The sequence below is a fragment of the Lactuca virosa genome, chromosome 5 (assembly GCF_052849685.1).
Source record: "Lactuca virosa cultivar CGN04683 chromosome 5, Lactuca_virosa_CGN04683_v6, whole genome shotgun sequence".
Taxonomy (NCBI): Eukaryota; Viridiplantae; Streptophyta; class Magnoliopsida; order Asterales; family Asteraceae; genus Lactuca; species Lactuca virosa.
The window spans coordinates 409,596,119-409,612,194 of NC_136430.1; the positions used below are offsets into that span (position 1 = coordinate 409,596,119).

The 16,076-nt window shown below is 39.2% G+C and overlaps 1 protein-coding gene across 1 annotated transcript; it reads right to left on the minus strand.

Moving 5' to 3' along the window:
• Positions 1–5,752: 5,752 nt before the first annotated feature.
• On the minus strand, positions 5,753–7,985 carry LOC145113969 (putative mitochondrial protein AtMg00820). Its single transcript, XM_079050000.1, has 2 exons — positions 7,668–7,985; positions 5,753–5,785 (listed from the first exon to the last, which is right to left on the minus strand). The coding sequence occupies exons 1-2, from the start codon at positions 7,983–7,985 to the stop codon at positions 5,753–5,755; spliced, it is 351 nt and encodes a 116-aa protein (XP_078906126.1).
• Between the last annotated feature and the right edge of the window lie 8,091 nt (positions 7,986–16,076).

The window sequence follows — 16,076 nt, forward strand, 5'->3', positions numbered from 1 at the left end:
TTTGGTTTCGGCCGTAGTGGAGGTTCTTTACTTTCTGCGACCGCTTTCCCTTTCCTTTTCCTTTTACCTTTCCCTCTCATACTACCTGCTGGTTGCATTTCGGAAACTATATCTTGCGTATGTTGTATGTTGGTGGTTGTGTGGTTGTTTGTGGCATGGAAGCGAAAGTATTGAAAAGGTTTTTTTAGGTTTGGGTTTTGTTGCATGTAGGTGATGTGGGAAATTGCATTGGGGTGAGGTGGGATTAAAATAGTTTCCTTGAAATGGTATTTGCGATGAGTTTTGACTGTCGAGGAGGTTAATATAGCTCTCATATTGCGTGAACCCCTTTGGAGTGGTTGTGTTTGTGTTTGGTGGGAGGGGAGGGGGGTGTTTGGGTTTTGATCAATGGTTGCAAAAGGCATTGATTTTTGTGAATAAAATGGGAGAAAGAGAAGAAAGATGTAGATAAAAATATTGTGTATTTATATATAAAAAGTAATAGGTAGGTTTTTTTTTCTTTTTGGCCGTTCCACAACATTCACAACGGTCGTTTTAACCGTTTATTTTTTTTTAAATTGTGTTTTCATAGCAACGGGATATCACTTAATAACTAGGGGGCGGTCTTGGCTTTGTTACTGTGAGAACAAGGATATGATGCGCTGGGACAAGGTTTGAAAACTCAAACCTTGAGTTAATGCTTAAGATTAATATCTGCTTTTAATTAGATGTACCAGTCAAGTCTGGTAATACCATTCGAGACTGATGAGAGAATTCAATAAAGTACTTAAGTCATAAATGAAGAACTATGAGAATAATCAAAGTAAAGACAATAAATAAACAAGAAGAATGTTTAGAAAGAGTTTGATTTGAGAGAAAAGTGAAAGTGAAGTAAATGTCAGTATAACTATGTTTAGAGCAACAATCCGTGATATTCTTGTCAATAAAACACTCCTTATATAAGAAAGGAGGCACATCATACAATCTGGTGAAACAAATAAAGGACTGGATAATAAACAGCTTCTGACAACTGATTATCCAAGGTTACAAAAAGACTCAGTCCTATGAAATGTCAAATCACATAAAAGATAAGAATAATAAATACATGAACAGACACTTGATCTCGGATCTTTGCTCAATCTTGGAACATGCTCTACTTCGGACTCTGACTCCATCTCTTACCACAACACATCTCAGACTCAAGACTGACTTCATATCTTCTTAACATGTGATTGCTAGAGGTTCACTTGCAGGTTCCAACAATCTCCCTTAAGTGAACTTAGCAATCCAGTCAGCTTAGTTCGATTCTTCCTTGATAAACACATACGCCCGATACAACCATTCTCTGACTTTTATATACCACTGAAGATGGCTTATGAATTTTGCCTTCACATGCTATGATGCTTCTGACTTTGATGCATGATTGATAAAATTCCGAAGGGCTTTGGTGGGAACCAGATACTTGTCAAGGACTCGGAAGGAGTCCTCTTGTTCGTCTTCTTTTGCAGATACACAAACCCTAACACCGGTTCATCAATTAGTCCTTCTGCCAATATCTCAGCTTCTGGCAGTTTAAAATCAATCTTTGCCAAGAACTTTTTAGTTCCAAACAAGTGGGCCAATTCGAATTCGTATCTGCAGAATTCATCGACATAATCTTTGAGGAAACCCAAGGCAGTATGGTAGGCTCCCATGCTAAGATCGTCGATTTGGTGGTTTCTGAAATGTGCAGCTATCGTTAAAATGTCGTTGGGATTGATTGTTGGGAAGTCGGTGTCTGTGATGGTAATTTGGGTTTGTTTGTTTCGGAAGATGTAGTATCGGCACAGCACACAGTTCAATTCAAATTTGGTTAAGATTTTCCTTCCGAACCCAGAGATCTTGGTAATCCTTTTTCGAGACCATACTTCTTTTTAGGGAAGTGCATTCTTGGAGTAATAAAGTCTTCAATCGTTCTCGTTTAGTTGAGATGATCATTTGTGGATCATCTTCTGGGTGGAGAGGGGCGAACTTGGTGTAGAATTTTCTATATGGAGAGATGGGTAGATCAATCTAGTCCGAGTCTTGATTTGGGAGATCATAATACATAAATGACACTATGTCCAAGTCATGTATTATCCCTCTCAGCAAAGAGGGGAGAGCCCTAGCATCGGATGAGGATTATCTTTAAGGGCTTGGACCCAGATGCTTTCCTCGAGGGCTTGATTTATTTCTTCCTGAGACCAACCACTTTTTTCTTTAACAGGAGTCTCGGAGCTGTGGAATTCTGAGATAAGTTTCTTTCCCTTATCTAGCTGTTTATTGAGGACCGAGAGAATGTGTTGCATGTTTTCATCAATGGAGAGTTTTGGAGGAGAGAAAATCAGGGGCTCTTCCAGAATATCATCAGGCTTCCGAAGAGGAGAGCCTTCATCAATGCGAGCTATCATGGGCCATGGAATCGGAGGAAGCATCGATTTGGTGGCTCGAAAGGCATCAAATGTTATCTTAGTTTTTGCCTTTGCTACTTTACGACTTCTTTACAGAACATCAGCTAGGGATGATGGCCATGAGACTGCAGACTATATACGATGCTCTTCCTCAGATAACACTTTGGCTGGAAACTTCCTTGGAGCTTGAAGTCCTACTATTAAATTGGTGATGTACAAGTCTTCATCATCATCATCATCATCATCATCATCATCATCATCAGCAGCAGCAGCAGAACCTGTAAGAACTTGCAAATAATCATCATCAGAGTCTTCATCTCGGAGTTTGAACTCCGAGACAGGTTTCCAGGGGATGGATTGACTTCTCCTGCTAGGCCCTTCTCCCCCTCTTGCAACGGATGACCCATCAACCAGTGCAAGCATGGTAGACTCTTTGAGATCCGAGAATTGTTGAAATAAATTTTGAAAGCTTTTGTTCATTTGTAAAGTTAAGGCATCATAAGTGTCAGCTGTGGGAGCCTGAGCTTTCAGGTGATCAAAGAGTTGGGCAAGAATTGAAAGCATCTCATCAAATTTGTGGTTTGGAACATCCACAATGTTCCAGCATGCCCTGAGAAGCTTGATAAGAACTTGTTGCATGATAAAGTTCATTTCATATTTCTTCTTGATTTCCTTCTCCATTCTCTGAATTTGTTTTTCATGGCGGACGTGGGTTTGTTTGATGAGCTCATTTGTTGCACCGAGCATATCATCATGGACCTTCAACATTTTGGTGATGGTTTCGAGGTACTGGTCAATACTTTCATTATACTTTTGTTCAACTTCCTCGATGGTATGCTTGAGTCGGAGCGAAATAAGTTAATCTATTTGAGCTTTCCTTTCATCATTTGTTGGTCCGGACTTTGTGGCTTCGGACAAAGAGAGCAAAATGGTATCTAGATTTGAGTTTAGACCAGAAACCTTGGCATCAATCTTGGCGTCGAGTCTAGCCACATAGGTTTCAGTTGATTCAACCTTCTTGACAGTTTCAGAGACATTGTCTCGGAGTTCCAATAGGGAAAAGGGATCAGCATAATTACCAGCTGAAGATCCCGTGTCCGAGGTGGAGGTTCGAGACTTGGCTTTATCACCTTCTTGATTTACCGGTGGTTCGGAGGGGCCAGGCAGAGTTGCATTGGCTGTATTATCTGGATTGGGAGGATTGATTCTGTTTCACATCCGAGATGCATTTGGGCTTGATCATCAATCTTAATCTCTTCATCAACGGGCTCGGAAGAAGAGGAGGAAAGCCCAAAATCATAAACTGGACTTGAAGAAGATGGCTTTGTTGGGAGATGAAGTGAGGAAAATAATGGTGGAGTAGCAATAAAAGCACTATCATCATTGAACAGAACTTCATCTGAAAGTTCTTCATCAGGATTGGGGTGGAAAGCGTCATGGTGTTGAGTTTTGGGAGGATCATCTGAGACGATACTGTCTTGTGTTTCACCTGAGGCAAACTCTAGATCAGCAACTTTGTCAGTTGGAGCAACAAAGTGCAAGTTGCTTTGGATGGCTCTATTTCTCATTGAAATGAGAGTTGCTTCAACTTGGGATCTGGTGAGCTCTGGATGCCTTATATGAGCCCTGCTAACAAAATCTGACCAGAGAGGATCATTAGCACCTGGTTGTCCTGTACCTTTACCAGGTATCAGACCAATTGTGGCATCCGAGGTAGGAAGGACAAATCCTGCCCCGGAATATGTGTGGTCCAAGACATGGATCTCGGACCGTGCTTGTGAAGAAAGAATGGGGTTTTCCAAATCGACTCGTGGGTTTGTTCCAAGGGGGTGCAAGGAACTATGTTTAACACCAGCAGGACCTTGTTGGGATAGTGAGGGTGGATTATGTGGAGACTCCCCGTGAGTGTGTGATTGTGGTATTGAAACTCCGAAGGGTACTTCGGAAGAGTGGCTAGGTGGGGTTAGAGGATGGCCAGAGTCAGCCAAAATGTCTTTGGTTCCCTCTTGTTGAGAGGTGGAACCGACTTTGGTTCTCTTTTTAGATTTGGGTTTAGAGGGAGAGTATTTCCTTTTTGCAGCCTTCTTTTTCTTACCTCCAGACTGAACTGGCTTGCCCTCATCCGATATAGGCGCAATAGTGACCGGAGTAGACTGTGTAGGGTGATACACAATCGAGGTCACCAAGTGATGTTTCAAATGAGGGGACTCGGATGGTAGGATGGCCAGCATATGTTCAGGCAATCGCTTAATAGGTCCGAAAGATGCCTAGTTCGGAAGGTGATAAGTTTTAATAGTTTTGAAGGACATGAATACCTCTTTTGGAATTGTGTCGACTGGAATGGGTTCCTTCCAAAGCTTGTAAAGTTGTTGAAATGTGAGAGCCCAGAACTTCAGACTCGAAATTTCTTGTGGTTTCCGGTTGATTGAAAACTTCCAAAAGTCTTGCCACAAGACTTCAGTGATGTCGACGACGTTTGATTTTCTGGTGAAGATGTTGTAGACGACGTACAACCAATCTTTGCTCATTGTATCAGTACCACCGTGTTTGCCGGAGAGACCTCGAAGCATGAGGTGCATCAGCACAGTCCACAATCCAGGTACGACTGCTTTCTTGAACTGTTTGGATTTGAATTCCCCTGCATAGCCAATGTCGTTAAGGAATGACTAAATTCTTGAGGAGTAGGTTCTTAAACAGTAAAACCCTAAGGGGTTTTCGGCATCCCAATGGCATCAAGGAATGTCTTCTTGTGAATAGGAACGATGCGATCACCAGAAATTATAGTTTCGAGAACATCGTTGTCGATTCTAATTCTTTCAAAAGCCGTGTGAAGAGGACGAAGAGGAAAGGGTGGATCAGGGACCTTGGTGAGTGGAACAGAAAGGGGATGATGAGCAATAAACTCGATCATGACCCGGATGGACTCGTCGTAGTCCATGGGGTCCAGGGAGAAAAGCTGAGTGATATCCCTGAGGAAGGGTTCAGTCAACAAAGACGAGGCAGACCCTTCGGAAGACTTCTTCTTGGGAGCGGATTTGATAACTTTGGGAGCAGATTGAGAGGATGCCATTGTTGCAGGTTTGATAGGTTGAAGAACAAAGTTTGTAGAGAGAAAGGGGGAAAGATTTTTGTGCGCGTAAAGCGTAAAAGGGTTTCGATGGGGGTTTTTATAGGTTAAAGGAAATGGGTCGGGTTTAAAAAGTGTAATGATGATATCCGGATGAGGATATGGACCACATTTAATGTGTTGCCATTTTTGGATTGTGTTGACCTGCAAGGACTAAAGAGACCAATGGCATGACGTGTAAAATAGAAACCGTCACTTAATTGATGGGATGTTTAATTTATGGAGACGTGTTAAAAAAGGGAGCGAATTTCTAGGATTAAAAGGATAATCATCATTAAAAAAATAACCATTTTAGTTAAAAAAACGTTTCAACAAAATGATGAAAAACCTTTTGAACTTCTTCTAAAAGAATTGATCTTGGAGCCATAAGGTTCCGAGGTGTTTTGAAAATGAATCTCTGACCTTGAAATATCCAGAATGAATTTGTGATATGATCTCGGAACATGAAAAGGTCCGAGACGAGTTTATGAAGTGGTCTCGGAGCACGAAGGTTCCGAGATGAACTGTCATAAGATACTTCCAAGATTAGAATGAAAACTTCTTGTACATAATATAGAGTACGAGATTGCACAGACTTGGACTGAATATTAGAGGTAAAAGATCGGAAGATCTTAGTTGACACTTGTTAAACAAATTTTGAGACTCCGAGACAAGAAGGATCTGATCTTGGATAGAGAAGGAAATGAAAATTAAATACCATTTCAGACTTGAATTCCAAGATGATCTTCTTATCATACTTATGAAGTATGTTCCGAGGTGAGGTTAATACCAATGTGACTATATTGGTCATGAATTCCATATGATGAGGTGAGCTGTACAACTTAAAACTAGAAAAGGTGGTTAGACAAAAAGACACGTAAAATGATCCTATTTATTCAGAGAGGAAGTAATTTCGAGATGAAAGGAATTTAACAATGGAATTATTTTATTCTCTGATGTTGCCTTCAAAGAGTACAAACCTCTTGAAAGAACTGAGGATCAGATATCATCATACCCATTTTGTTCAGAAAACCATTGAATTTGGTTTCGTCTAATGCCTTAGTATAGAAATCAGCAATCTCATCGTCTGATGGAACAAAAATAAGTTCAATGTTACCATTTAAAACATGATCTTTAATGAAATGGTACCGTATGTCAATGTGCTTCGTCATTGATTGTTGAATTGGATTATGCGAGATCGCAATGGCACTTTGTGAATCACAATAGATTGGGATTTGTTGAAACCGGTAACCATAGTCCAAAAGCTGTGATTTCATCCAAAGAACTTGAGATGTGCAACTGACAGTAGCAATGTATTCTGCTTCGGCTGTTGAAAGTGCAATGCAGTTCTGTTTCTTAGATGACGAGCTAACCAATCGACCACTTAAAAATTGACAGCCACCTGATGTGCTTTTTCTGTCAAATTGAAGACCACCATAGTTCGAATCAAAATATGCTTGAAGGAGGAAACTCTCATTTGCTGGGTACCAGATTCCGAGATTCTTTGTACCTTTCAGGTATCAGAATATTTGCTTAACTGCCAAGAGACGAGACATTTTCGGATTGACTTGAAATCTGGCACACAAACATGTGGACAACATGATGTCCGGACAACTTGTTTTTAAATAAAGTAGTGATCCAATAATTCCTTTGTACTTCTTTTCATCAACAGCCACACCTGAAGGGTCCGAAAAGATTTTGTGTCCGAAACCCATAGGTACCTTGGCAGAGGCACAAGTGTCTATTGAGTATTTCTTGAGAAGTTCCTAGATGTACTTTTCTTGGTGAATAAATATTCCTCGATTGGTTTGTTTAATTTGGATAACAAGGAAGAAACTCAATTCACGATTCATACTCATTTGGAATCGATTGACCATCAATTTGGCAAAATCAGCAACCATTGATGAATCCGTGGATCCAAAAATGATATCGTCAACATAAATTTGGACAAGCATGAGATGTTTTCCATTTGACCTTCAGAACAGGGTAGGATCGAGAATACCTCTTTGAAAACCCAAACGGTTGAGAAAGTCAGTGAGAGTCTCGTAAGAGGCACGATGAGCTTGCTTGAGGCCATAAACAGCTTTTTGGAGTTTGTAGCAGTAGTTTGGGTATGAGAGATTGACAAAACTAGGAGGCTGTTGGAGATATACTTTAGTATCCAGTTCACCGTTTAGAAAATCACGTTTGACGTCGATCTGGTAAACCTTAAAGCCTTTGTGAGCAACATAAGCAAGGAAGATTTTGATAGCTTCAACACGAGCATCAGTAGCAAAGGTCTCGTCGTAATCAAGTCCTTCGATCTGTGTGAATCCTTTGGTTATCAATATCATTTTATTCCGAATGATAACTCCTGCATCATCTAGCTTGTTTCGAAACACCCATCTTGTACCAACAATGGGATGATTTTGAGGAGGAGGAACGAGGGTCCACACTTCATTTCTATCGAATTCTGCCAATTCTTCCTGCATGGCTGTAATCCAATCAGCATGTTCTAATGCTTCCTTGATGGATTTGGGTTCAACCATTGACATAAATGCCAAGAAATGACATTCATTTTGAACACTTGTGGCAAAACGAGTTTGAACACCGGCGTTTGGATTTCCAATAACTTGGTTTGGAGGATGATCCTTAGTCCAGATGTGTAGTCTCGGAAGTTCTTGTGCAACTGAAGATCCTATATCAACAATGGGGTTGTGTTGCTCCCCCTAAATAATTTGAACTTGGGGATGATGCTCCCCCTGAACTCCTGAACCGGATAAGTTGACATCGTCTTTAGGTGGGAAATCGAAGAAATTTGCATCATCATCGTTGTTGATTGGAGGATCAAATTCAGCAAATTGATCAGCTACATCTAGGAATCCATCTACATTTGATACAAGGGAAGGTTGACCATTCTCCCCCTCAACATGTAAAGGTTGAAATGGTTCGGAATCAAATGGAGGAAAAATGGGTGTCTGACCTGAAACATTTTGTGAAACAGGAGCTTCAGTTGATGAGGTTTGTCTTGTTCGAGATTCCGAATCAAGAGCTGTTTCTGAAGGTCTGAATAGGGTTTTAAAGTCAACTTCATAAATTATTTGTTGGTTCGGACATCCTGGCGTTGGAGCATCGGACTCCATGATGTGAGTTGTGACATGGGTTGGGCCAGAATTCCGAACGAAGTTGTCATCAAATGTGACATCAAAGCTTTCTTCTAGAACTCGAGTTCGCCGATTAAGAACTCGATAAGCCTTTGATTTTGCAGAGTACCCAAGAAAGATTGCTTCATCAGATTTGGGTTGGAACTTTGTAAGCTGATCGCGATTGTTTTTGATGAAGAATCTACATCCAAAAACATGAAGAAAATAGATACTTGGCTTTCGACCGTTCATGGCTTCGTAAGGTGTCATATTGAGGCGTCGATTGATATACTCCTATTCTGAGTGAAGCCTGAAGTTGAGACGGCTTCAACCCAAAGATAGAGTGAAAGATTTGCAAAGTGAAGCATGGATCGAGCAGCTTCAACAAGTGTTTTATTTCGTCTTTCGACTACACCGTTTTGTTGTGGGGTGTATGAAGTAGAAAAGTTGTGGTCAATACCTTTCTCAGTGAGGAAGTTCTCAATAGTGGCATTAGTAAACTCCGAACCATTATCACTTCGGATTCGTCTCACAGGAAGTTTAACGAGGACTTCAATTCCTTTGATAGTTGATGAGTCCTGAGGCTGTTTTTGACTTGAGCCTAAGGAAGAAGACCCAGGTGAACCTAGTAAAATCATCCACAATCACAAGAATGTATTTTTTTGTGATGTAGACTCTCTACTATTGAGGGTCCACACAGATCAATGTACAGAAGTTCTAACGGCTCCGAGATGGATTTTTCAATGATGACAAGATGGCCCTTCTTTGATTGTTTTCCACACTCGCACGCATCGCATAAATGATCATTTTCGAACTTGAGAAGTGGCAGACCCCTTACCATTTCACCGTAGAGAAGATCATTCATATATCAGAATTTTAGATGAGCAAGCCTTCTATGCCATAACCAACTGACGTTAGGAACGACTTTTGAGAGTAAACAGAGTTGGGGCTTGCCAATGATCATGTTGATGTCAAGAGGATACATGTTCTTGTTGCGATTTGACTTGATTACATTCCTTCCGGTATTCTGTCATGAGATAGCTGTGTTTCTTGAAAATTTTAACTCGATGATTCGTATCAGTGAGTTGAGCCACACTAATCAGATTATGCTTCAAGTGAGCTACATATTCCACGTTTGAAATGGAGAAATTGCCATTTGTAAGGATGCCATAACCTTTGATTTGAGAGTTGGAGTTGTTGCCATATGTCACGTAGCCAGCATTTGGTGAAAGTTTGAGATCTCGCAGAAAGTCGTTCTGCTCCGTCATGTACATGGAGCAAGCACTATCAATATACCATATTGTTTCTTGCTCCGAAGCACAGAGTGCCTGCAAAATTAGTGATTTGTGGAGTTTTTAGGCTTTGAGTTAGGTTTTTGGACAAGGGCAAGGGTTTTGGATTTTGGTTGTGACTTTTGAGCATCAGATGTTTTAGAGGGCATATTCTGAGATCCTTTTGGAAACAAACAGAAAGCCATGGTTCTTTCATCTATCCAATAATCATACTCAATGACATGTGGTTTCGGAACAACTTTTATCGGACCAACAACTTTTGGAGCAGTGGGAATCACTGTGTCTCTCGGAGTTGCATTTTCATTTTTGAAATTTTTTACTTTCCATACGAGATTTTATTTTGAAGATTTTTGAGAAACTGTTTTCTTAGAGACTCGTTCTTTGTTTGATGATACATTTGGTTTTGAAAGCTGTTGAGATTTGAAAATCGTACCATCAGATTTGGCTATAAAAACAGATAAAACAGTCCGAGGAGAGTTAGTTCTGACATATTGAGTATCTAAAATGGGCTTTTTCGGGGTGGGGCTGACAGCCTTCTTATGTTCTAACTGACTGAGAGGTGTAGGTGGACTTTTGAGAATCTTAATAGGTAAGAAGGTGCTGTGACTCCTAGTTGATGGGCCGACAGTCCGAGATACACTCTTTTTTGGAGTTCTCAAGGAATCTGAAATTTTTTCTTGACTTAATTTCCTTTTTGAGAGCATTCTTGGCTTCTACCTTAGGATCAACAACATCTTTCCTATTTAAAATTGGTTTCTTTTTAGAGTTGGAAGAGGACTTGGAAGTTTGACCTACAAATGGATTGTTAAACACAAGTTTGATTGGCATAAGATTTGTTTTTGAAATCACTTGAGAGTCAGAAACACATGAACCAGATGAATCATCAATGTCACTATCTAAAGACGCCCAAACAAACTCAGAAGTATCAGGTCAAGTTGTCTCCGGGATGATTTCCTCAACAACACAGTTGTTAGGAGGATTGTGGTTCGAAACTTGAACGACAGTGTTTGGAATGTTAGAGTGGGATTCCGAGGTCCGATTCAGGTCCAGGTTTGTCAGAGGTGGAAGAGGCGTGGAATCGGGACACTTGACAACTATAGGTTGAAACTCAGGAATCAGTGATGCAAATTGGTCAGAAGTTTCAGGAAGGGGTGACAAAGGCGAGATAGGGGTGTCCGAATGTTTGTGGTTCGGAACATCTCCCATAAAAGTTAGGTTTTGTAACTCCTTCAAGGGACGAGCAATAGGTTTCGGAAACTCGCTTCCGAGACCAGGAGCTTTTGACCAAGGATGACGAAAATTATGAGTCATCCGTTCATTTGCTTCAAGAATGTCAATGGAATTATGCAAAGCATGTATTTTGGCATTGAGACATTTGTTATCAGAAATTAGAACATTTATTTCAGAATAAGTGATTTCACATTTGTCTTTAAGAATGATACATTTATCTTTTGACATTACAAGCTCACGTTCTAGAGACTCTATTTTTAATTTCTTATCCTAGAAACGTAACCGAAGACAACTCAGTTCACTGTCCATCTTCTCACTGACTTTTATGGCAGACTCATAGGCTTTATAGATGGTGTTAATATCTGTTTGGATCTGGTTTATATAAGGTTTACAGAGAGATAAATCAAAATTATTGTCAGTAATCATAGATTTTACCTATTGAACAATGCTTATACCTGGTGGATCGTTAGTAGCCATGTAGTAGTAGTTTGGTTAAACACCTTCATCATCTCCCTCTGATCCAGATGACCAGTAGCCTTCATCACATTCAATTGTCTGTCTAGCCGTAAAACACATATTTCTGCCAGTACTCACATCTTTATCATCTCCAGAAGACCAATACCCTTCTACATCTCTTGATACAGTGGTAACAAATGCCTTTTCACTTTCTGCCATCTCTTGAGCTCGACGTATATAGTAAGCAGAGTCCTTAATCTTGGGTTTCTGTGTGACTTCAACTAAGCAGTCTTTGGCATAATGGTTTGCATGACCACATTTGTGACAAACAATCTTGGGTTTGTCTGACTTTGGAGTTTGTGAAGATTCCAAGATGTGATTTGGTGTATAAATGTTAGGTTTATAAGCTGGTGGGTTTTCTGAAGGTTTGTTGAATGGTTGAGGATTTCTTTGGTGAGGAGCATGGAAACGGTTGTAAAATGGATTGTTAAAAGGATGCTTGTATTTCATGGAAAGCAAAGGAAACTCGTGTTGGAAGCGGAGTTCGGAGTCCATTTCTTTAGGGTCGAGGTCACCATTCAATTGATAGTTGGTGTTGGTAGGAGCGGGTAAAGCTGATGGTGAGGGTTGAACAGGTGGGATATATGGGATAACATCTGTGAAGGGGTGCGAGACAGAGAGGTTTGGAATATGAGGATCATAGGAACTGACAAGAGCTAGAGGACCTCCTGTGAGTTCTCGTAGGGTTTGTGCAACATTTGATTCATGACCTTGAAGCTCATTGAACAGTTGGTAGAGCTTCAGCTTTTTCAGAGATCCATTATTGTGAAGACATGATTTCATATTTCCTCATCCCTTTCCGAGGCTGTTAATGAACTTGAGGTTGTATTCAAGTGGATTTCGGACTATCCCATGAGCTATCATGTTGTTGACGACTATTCGGTATCTATTTGAAGCCGAGACAATAGATTCACCAGGAGTTGTAGTGAAAGTATCGAACTTGTTGAAAACCGAGGTTAGACGCTTGTCCTTCATATTTTCTAATCCCTCGAACATGTCTTGAAGTGTGTCCCAAATCTCTTTAGCAGATTTGCACAACTTAATGTTCTCAAAGAGAGAAGGTGGATCACAAAACACCATTTCGGAAAAAGCAACCTGATCTGCATGCAGCTTTTCGATGTCATCAGTAGTGAGAGGTGCTTGACGCTGTTCATCTTGTCCCATGAGAGTTGCAGCAACATCTCTAACAGTTGTTCGAACTGGAACATGTGGACCTTCTTTAACGGATCTCAATATAGCTTCACCTTTTTCTTTACCAAGTAAAAATCTTTCCATTATGACTTTCCAGTGATCATACTCTTCAACAACTAGCAGTGGGGCACGAGAAGGGAAACCCACGCTATTTTCTATTTTCATTGAATACATTTGTTGAGAATTAGAACCAGCCATTGAAGTTAAGATATCTTGAGAAAAAGTGGTATATAGAAGAACTTTTATCCTGAACACAGAAATGATCGAAATACCACGGTAATCTCGAATCAATTATAATTTGTTCTTATGGATTCAAAGGACAACCACTCAAGATCTGATACCAATTGTGAGAACAAGGATATGATGCGTAGGGACAAGCTTTGAAAACTCAAACGTTGAGTTAATGCTTAAGATCAATGTCTGCTTTTAGTTAGATGTACCGGTCTATTCTGGTAATACCAGTCGAGACTGATGAGAGAATTCAACAAAGTACTCAAGTCATAAATGAAGAACTATGAGAATAATCAAAGTAAAGACAATAAATGAACAAGAAGAATGTTTAGAAAGAGTTTGATTTGAGAGAAAAGTGAAAGTGAAGTAAATGTAAGTATAGCTATATTTAGAGCAACAATCCATGATATTCTTGTCATTAAAACACTCCTTATATAGGAAAGGAGGCACATCGTACACTCTGGTGAAACAAATAAAGGACTGGATAATAAACAACTTCTGACAACTGATTATCCAAGGTCACAAAAAGACTCAGTCCTATGAAATGTCAAATCACATAAAAGACAAGAATAATAAATACATGAACAAACACTTGATCTCGGATCTTTGCTCAATCTCGGAACATGCTCTACTTCGGACTTTGACTCCATCTCTTACCACAACACATCTCAGACTCAAGACCGACTTCAGATCTTCTTAAAATGTGATTGCTAGAGGTCCACTTTCAGTTTCCAACAGTTACCATGTCGTTTTGGTTGGCCATGTTGGCCATAACTCCCCTCAACGAGCTCATACCGTGTAATGTCCCAAAAATTACAAAGAGATTTTTCATTTTAAAAATAAATTAACTGATTAAAACCTTTATCTTCGAAATCATTAAGTAACATTAATTTTATTAAAACCATACATTTTCATAGTTAAATCTACAAAAACGCGTAAACAAACATCTTTAATGAGTGTGTACAGTCCTGCCGAGATCTTCTCACGAATGACCTGCAAAATGTTTAATACACAACTGTAAGAATAAAGTTTAGTGAGTTCCCCAATATACCACATATTCCATCATACATACAATGCATCCACACAAGATATCGGCTATAGCGCTGAGCAACCAAACCTCCTAGCCACATACATATATCTTACGTAACGGACCTAACACAACTCGCATAACAGGCTCCGCGCAACCATACATAACGGGCCCCGCCCAACTATACATAACTAGCCCCGCCCAACTGTACATAACAAGCCCCACCCAAGGAGTAAACGGGCCTAGTCCAACCTCCACTGCCAGGAGCCACCTCCTGGTCTTCCATACAAGACATAAAGTCGTATGTAGTTTGGGATCAAATAGACAGTCGAATAGATGATCCACCCGAGAGCGAACAATCAGACAAGAATATCACAATCATGTATTAGACTAGGAGTTCTTAGGTTATCCAACTTAGACTACATACAACCCAAACTATCACTACGGCATAACCATATAGCATAAACACATACATAACTGACATAATACATTCCCTTGGCAACTAACCTTCCCTAGTTACCCTAACCAAACATGACTCTAAATAAAATCATACGATCAATAGTCAAAACCCTATCAGTCTAGCATACTAAAGCACCAAGTGATCTAAACTGCAAGGTATAAAAAGAACTTAACCTAGGCCACTAGCATACTTGTACTCTAACAGTACCTCTGTTGTAACTGTTGGATTAATGTCTAAGTCCATAACTATATTTGGTATGTACTTGACCCGACCCGACATGGTCCATTTGGGTTGCACTTCACCGGCACAATTTATATGGATAGTCTTTTGAGAATAGTATATTCATGATTTATATTAATATATTATAAGTTCTAATATATTAATATGGAATCATATTATTTAATTAGTATTGATCAAGAATTAATTTAGAATTAATTAAGTGATAAAAAAGAACTAATTAAATATGGACTCTTATATATATGGAATGGGCCAAGTTCATTTAGGTTGGGCTAAGCTTTCATGGATGGTCCATGGAGCTTTTAACCCATGGATCCTATGTAAATGAAAGGTCATGGGTATTAGGGTTTACATGGATGTAACCCTAATCCTCCATAATATATAAAGGGGTCATTGGCTCACAAAATTGGCACAAGTGTGTGAAAATAAGAGTGAGCCGATTTTAGTGTGCATACATATTCTCTCAAGTTCTTCCAAGGTGTTTTGGTGATTTGTGATTCCATTTGAGGCTTCCACACTATTGGGGCTAAGCTCTTAAAGCTTGAAGACATCAAGCTACATCAAAAGGTATGTCATCTAACTAGAACTTTGTAGTATAGGTGCTTCATAATATGCTAGTTAGGATGAAACCTTGGAATAGTTAATATTTGCATGTATAATAGAGAAAACATAGATCCAAGGTTTATAGGGTTGCATGTACACCATAGGAGTGTTAGAATGCTCAAAACCCAACAGTGGTATTAGAGCCATGGGTTGTTTTCTGTTATATTGATGCAAATGTTTTATTTTCAAGTTGAAAAAAAAGAAAAAAAAACATGACGTTTGTCAAATTTTAAGATAATTACTTGTTTTGTGAAAAACGAATTATTTGTAAAATTTGAATCATTTGTTATATGAGTTGAATTATGTCAAATTTAGTAAAAGATAAAATGATATGATTATTTTATTAGTTTTAAAAGTTTGATCTAAATGTTTTAAGGAGTTACATATTTTGTCATAAAATTTTGGAGCTCAAAAGTTTTTTTAAAGTTGTGATCTTAAGGGTTTTTGAAACTTCCATAAGTTATGGATATGAAAGTTTTTTTTTAAAAAAAAAAAATTGATTCAAAGTTTTTATGGAGTTACAAAATTTGGTATTAATGTTTTAAAGAATTCCATAACTTGTTCTTAAGTTATGGAACATGGAAAGTTTCATCATAAAACACCATTAATTCCCTAAGTTATGGAATCCAAAGGTTTTCAAGAATTACAAAACT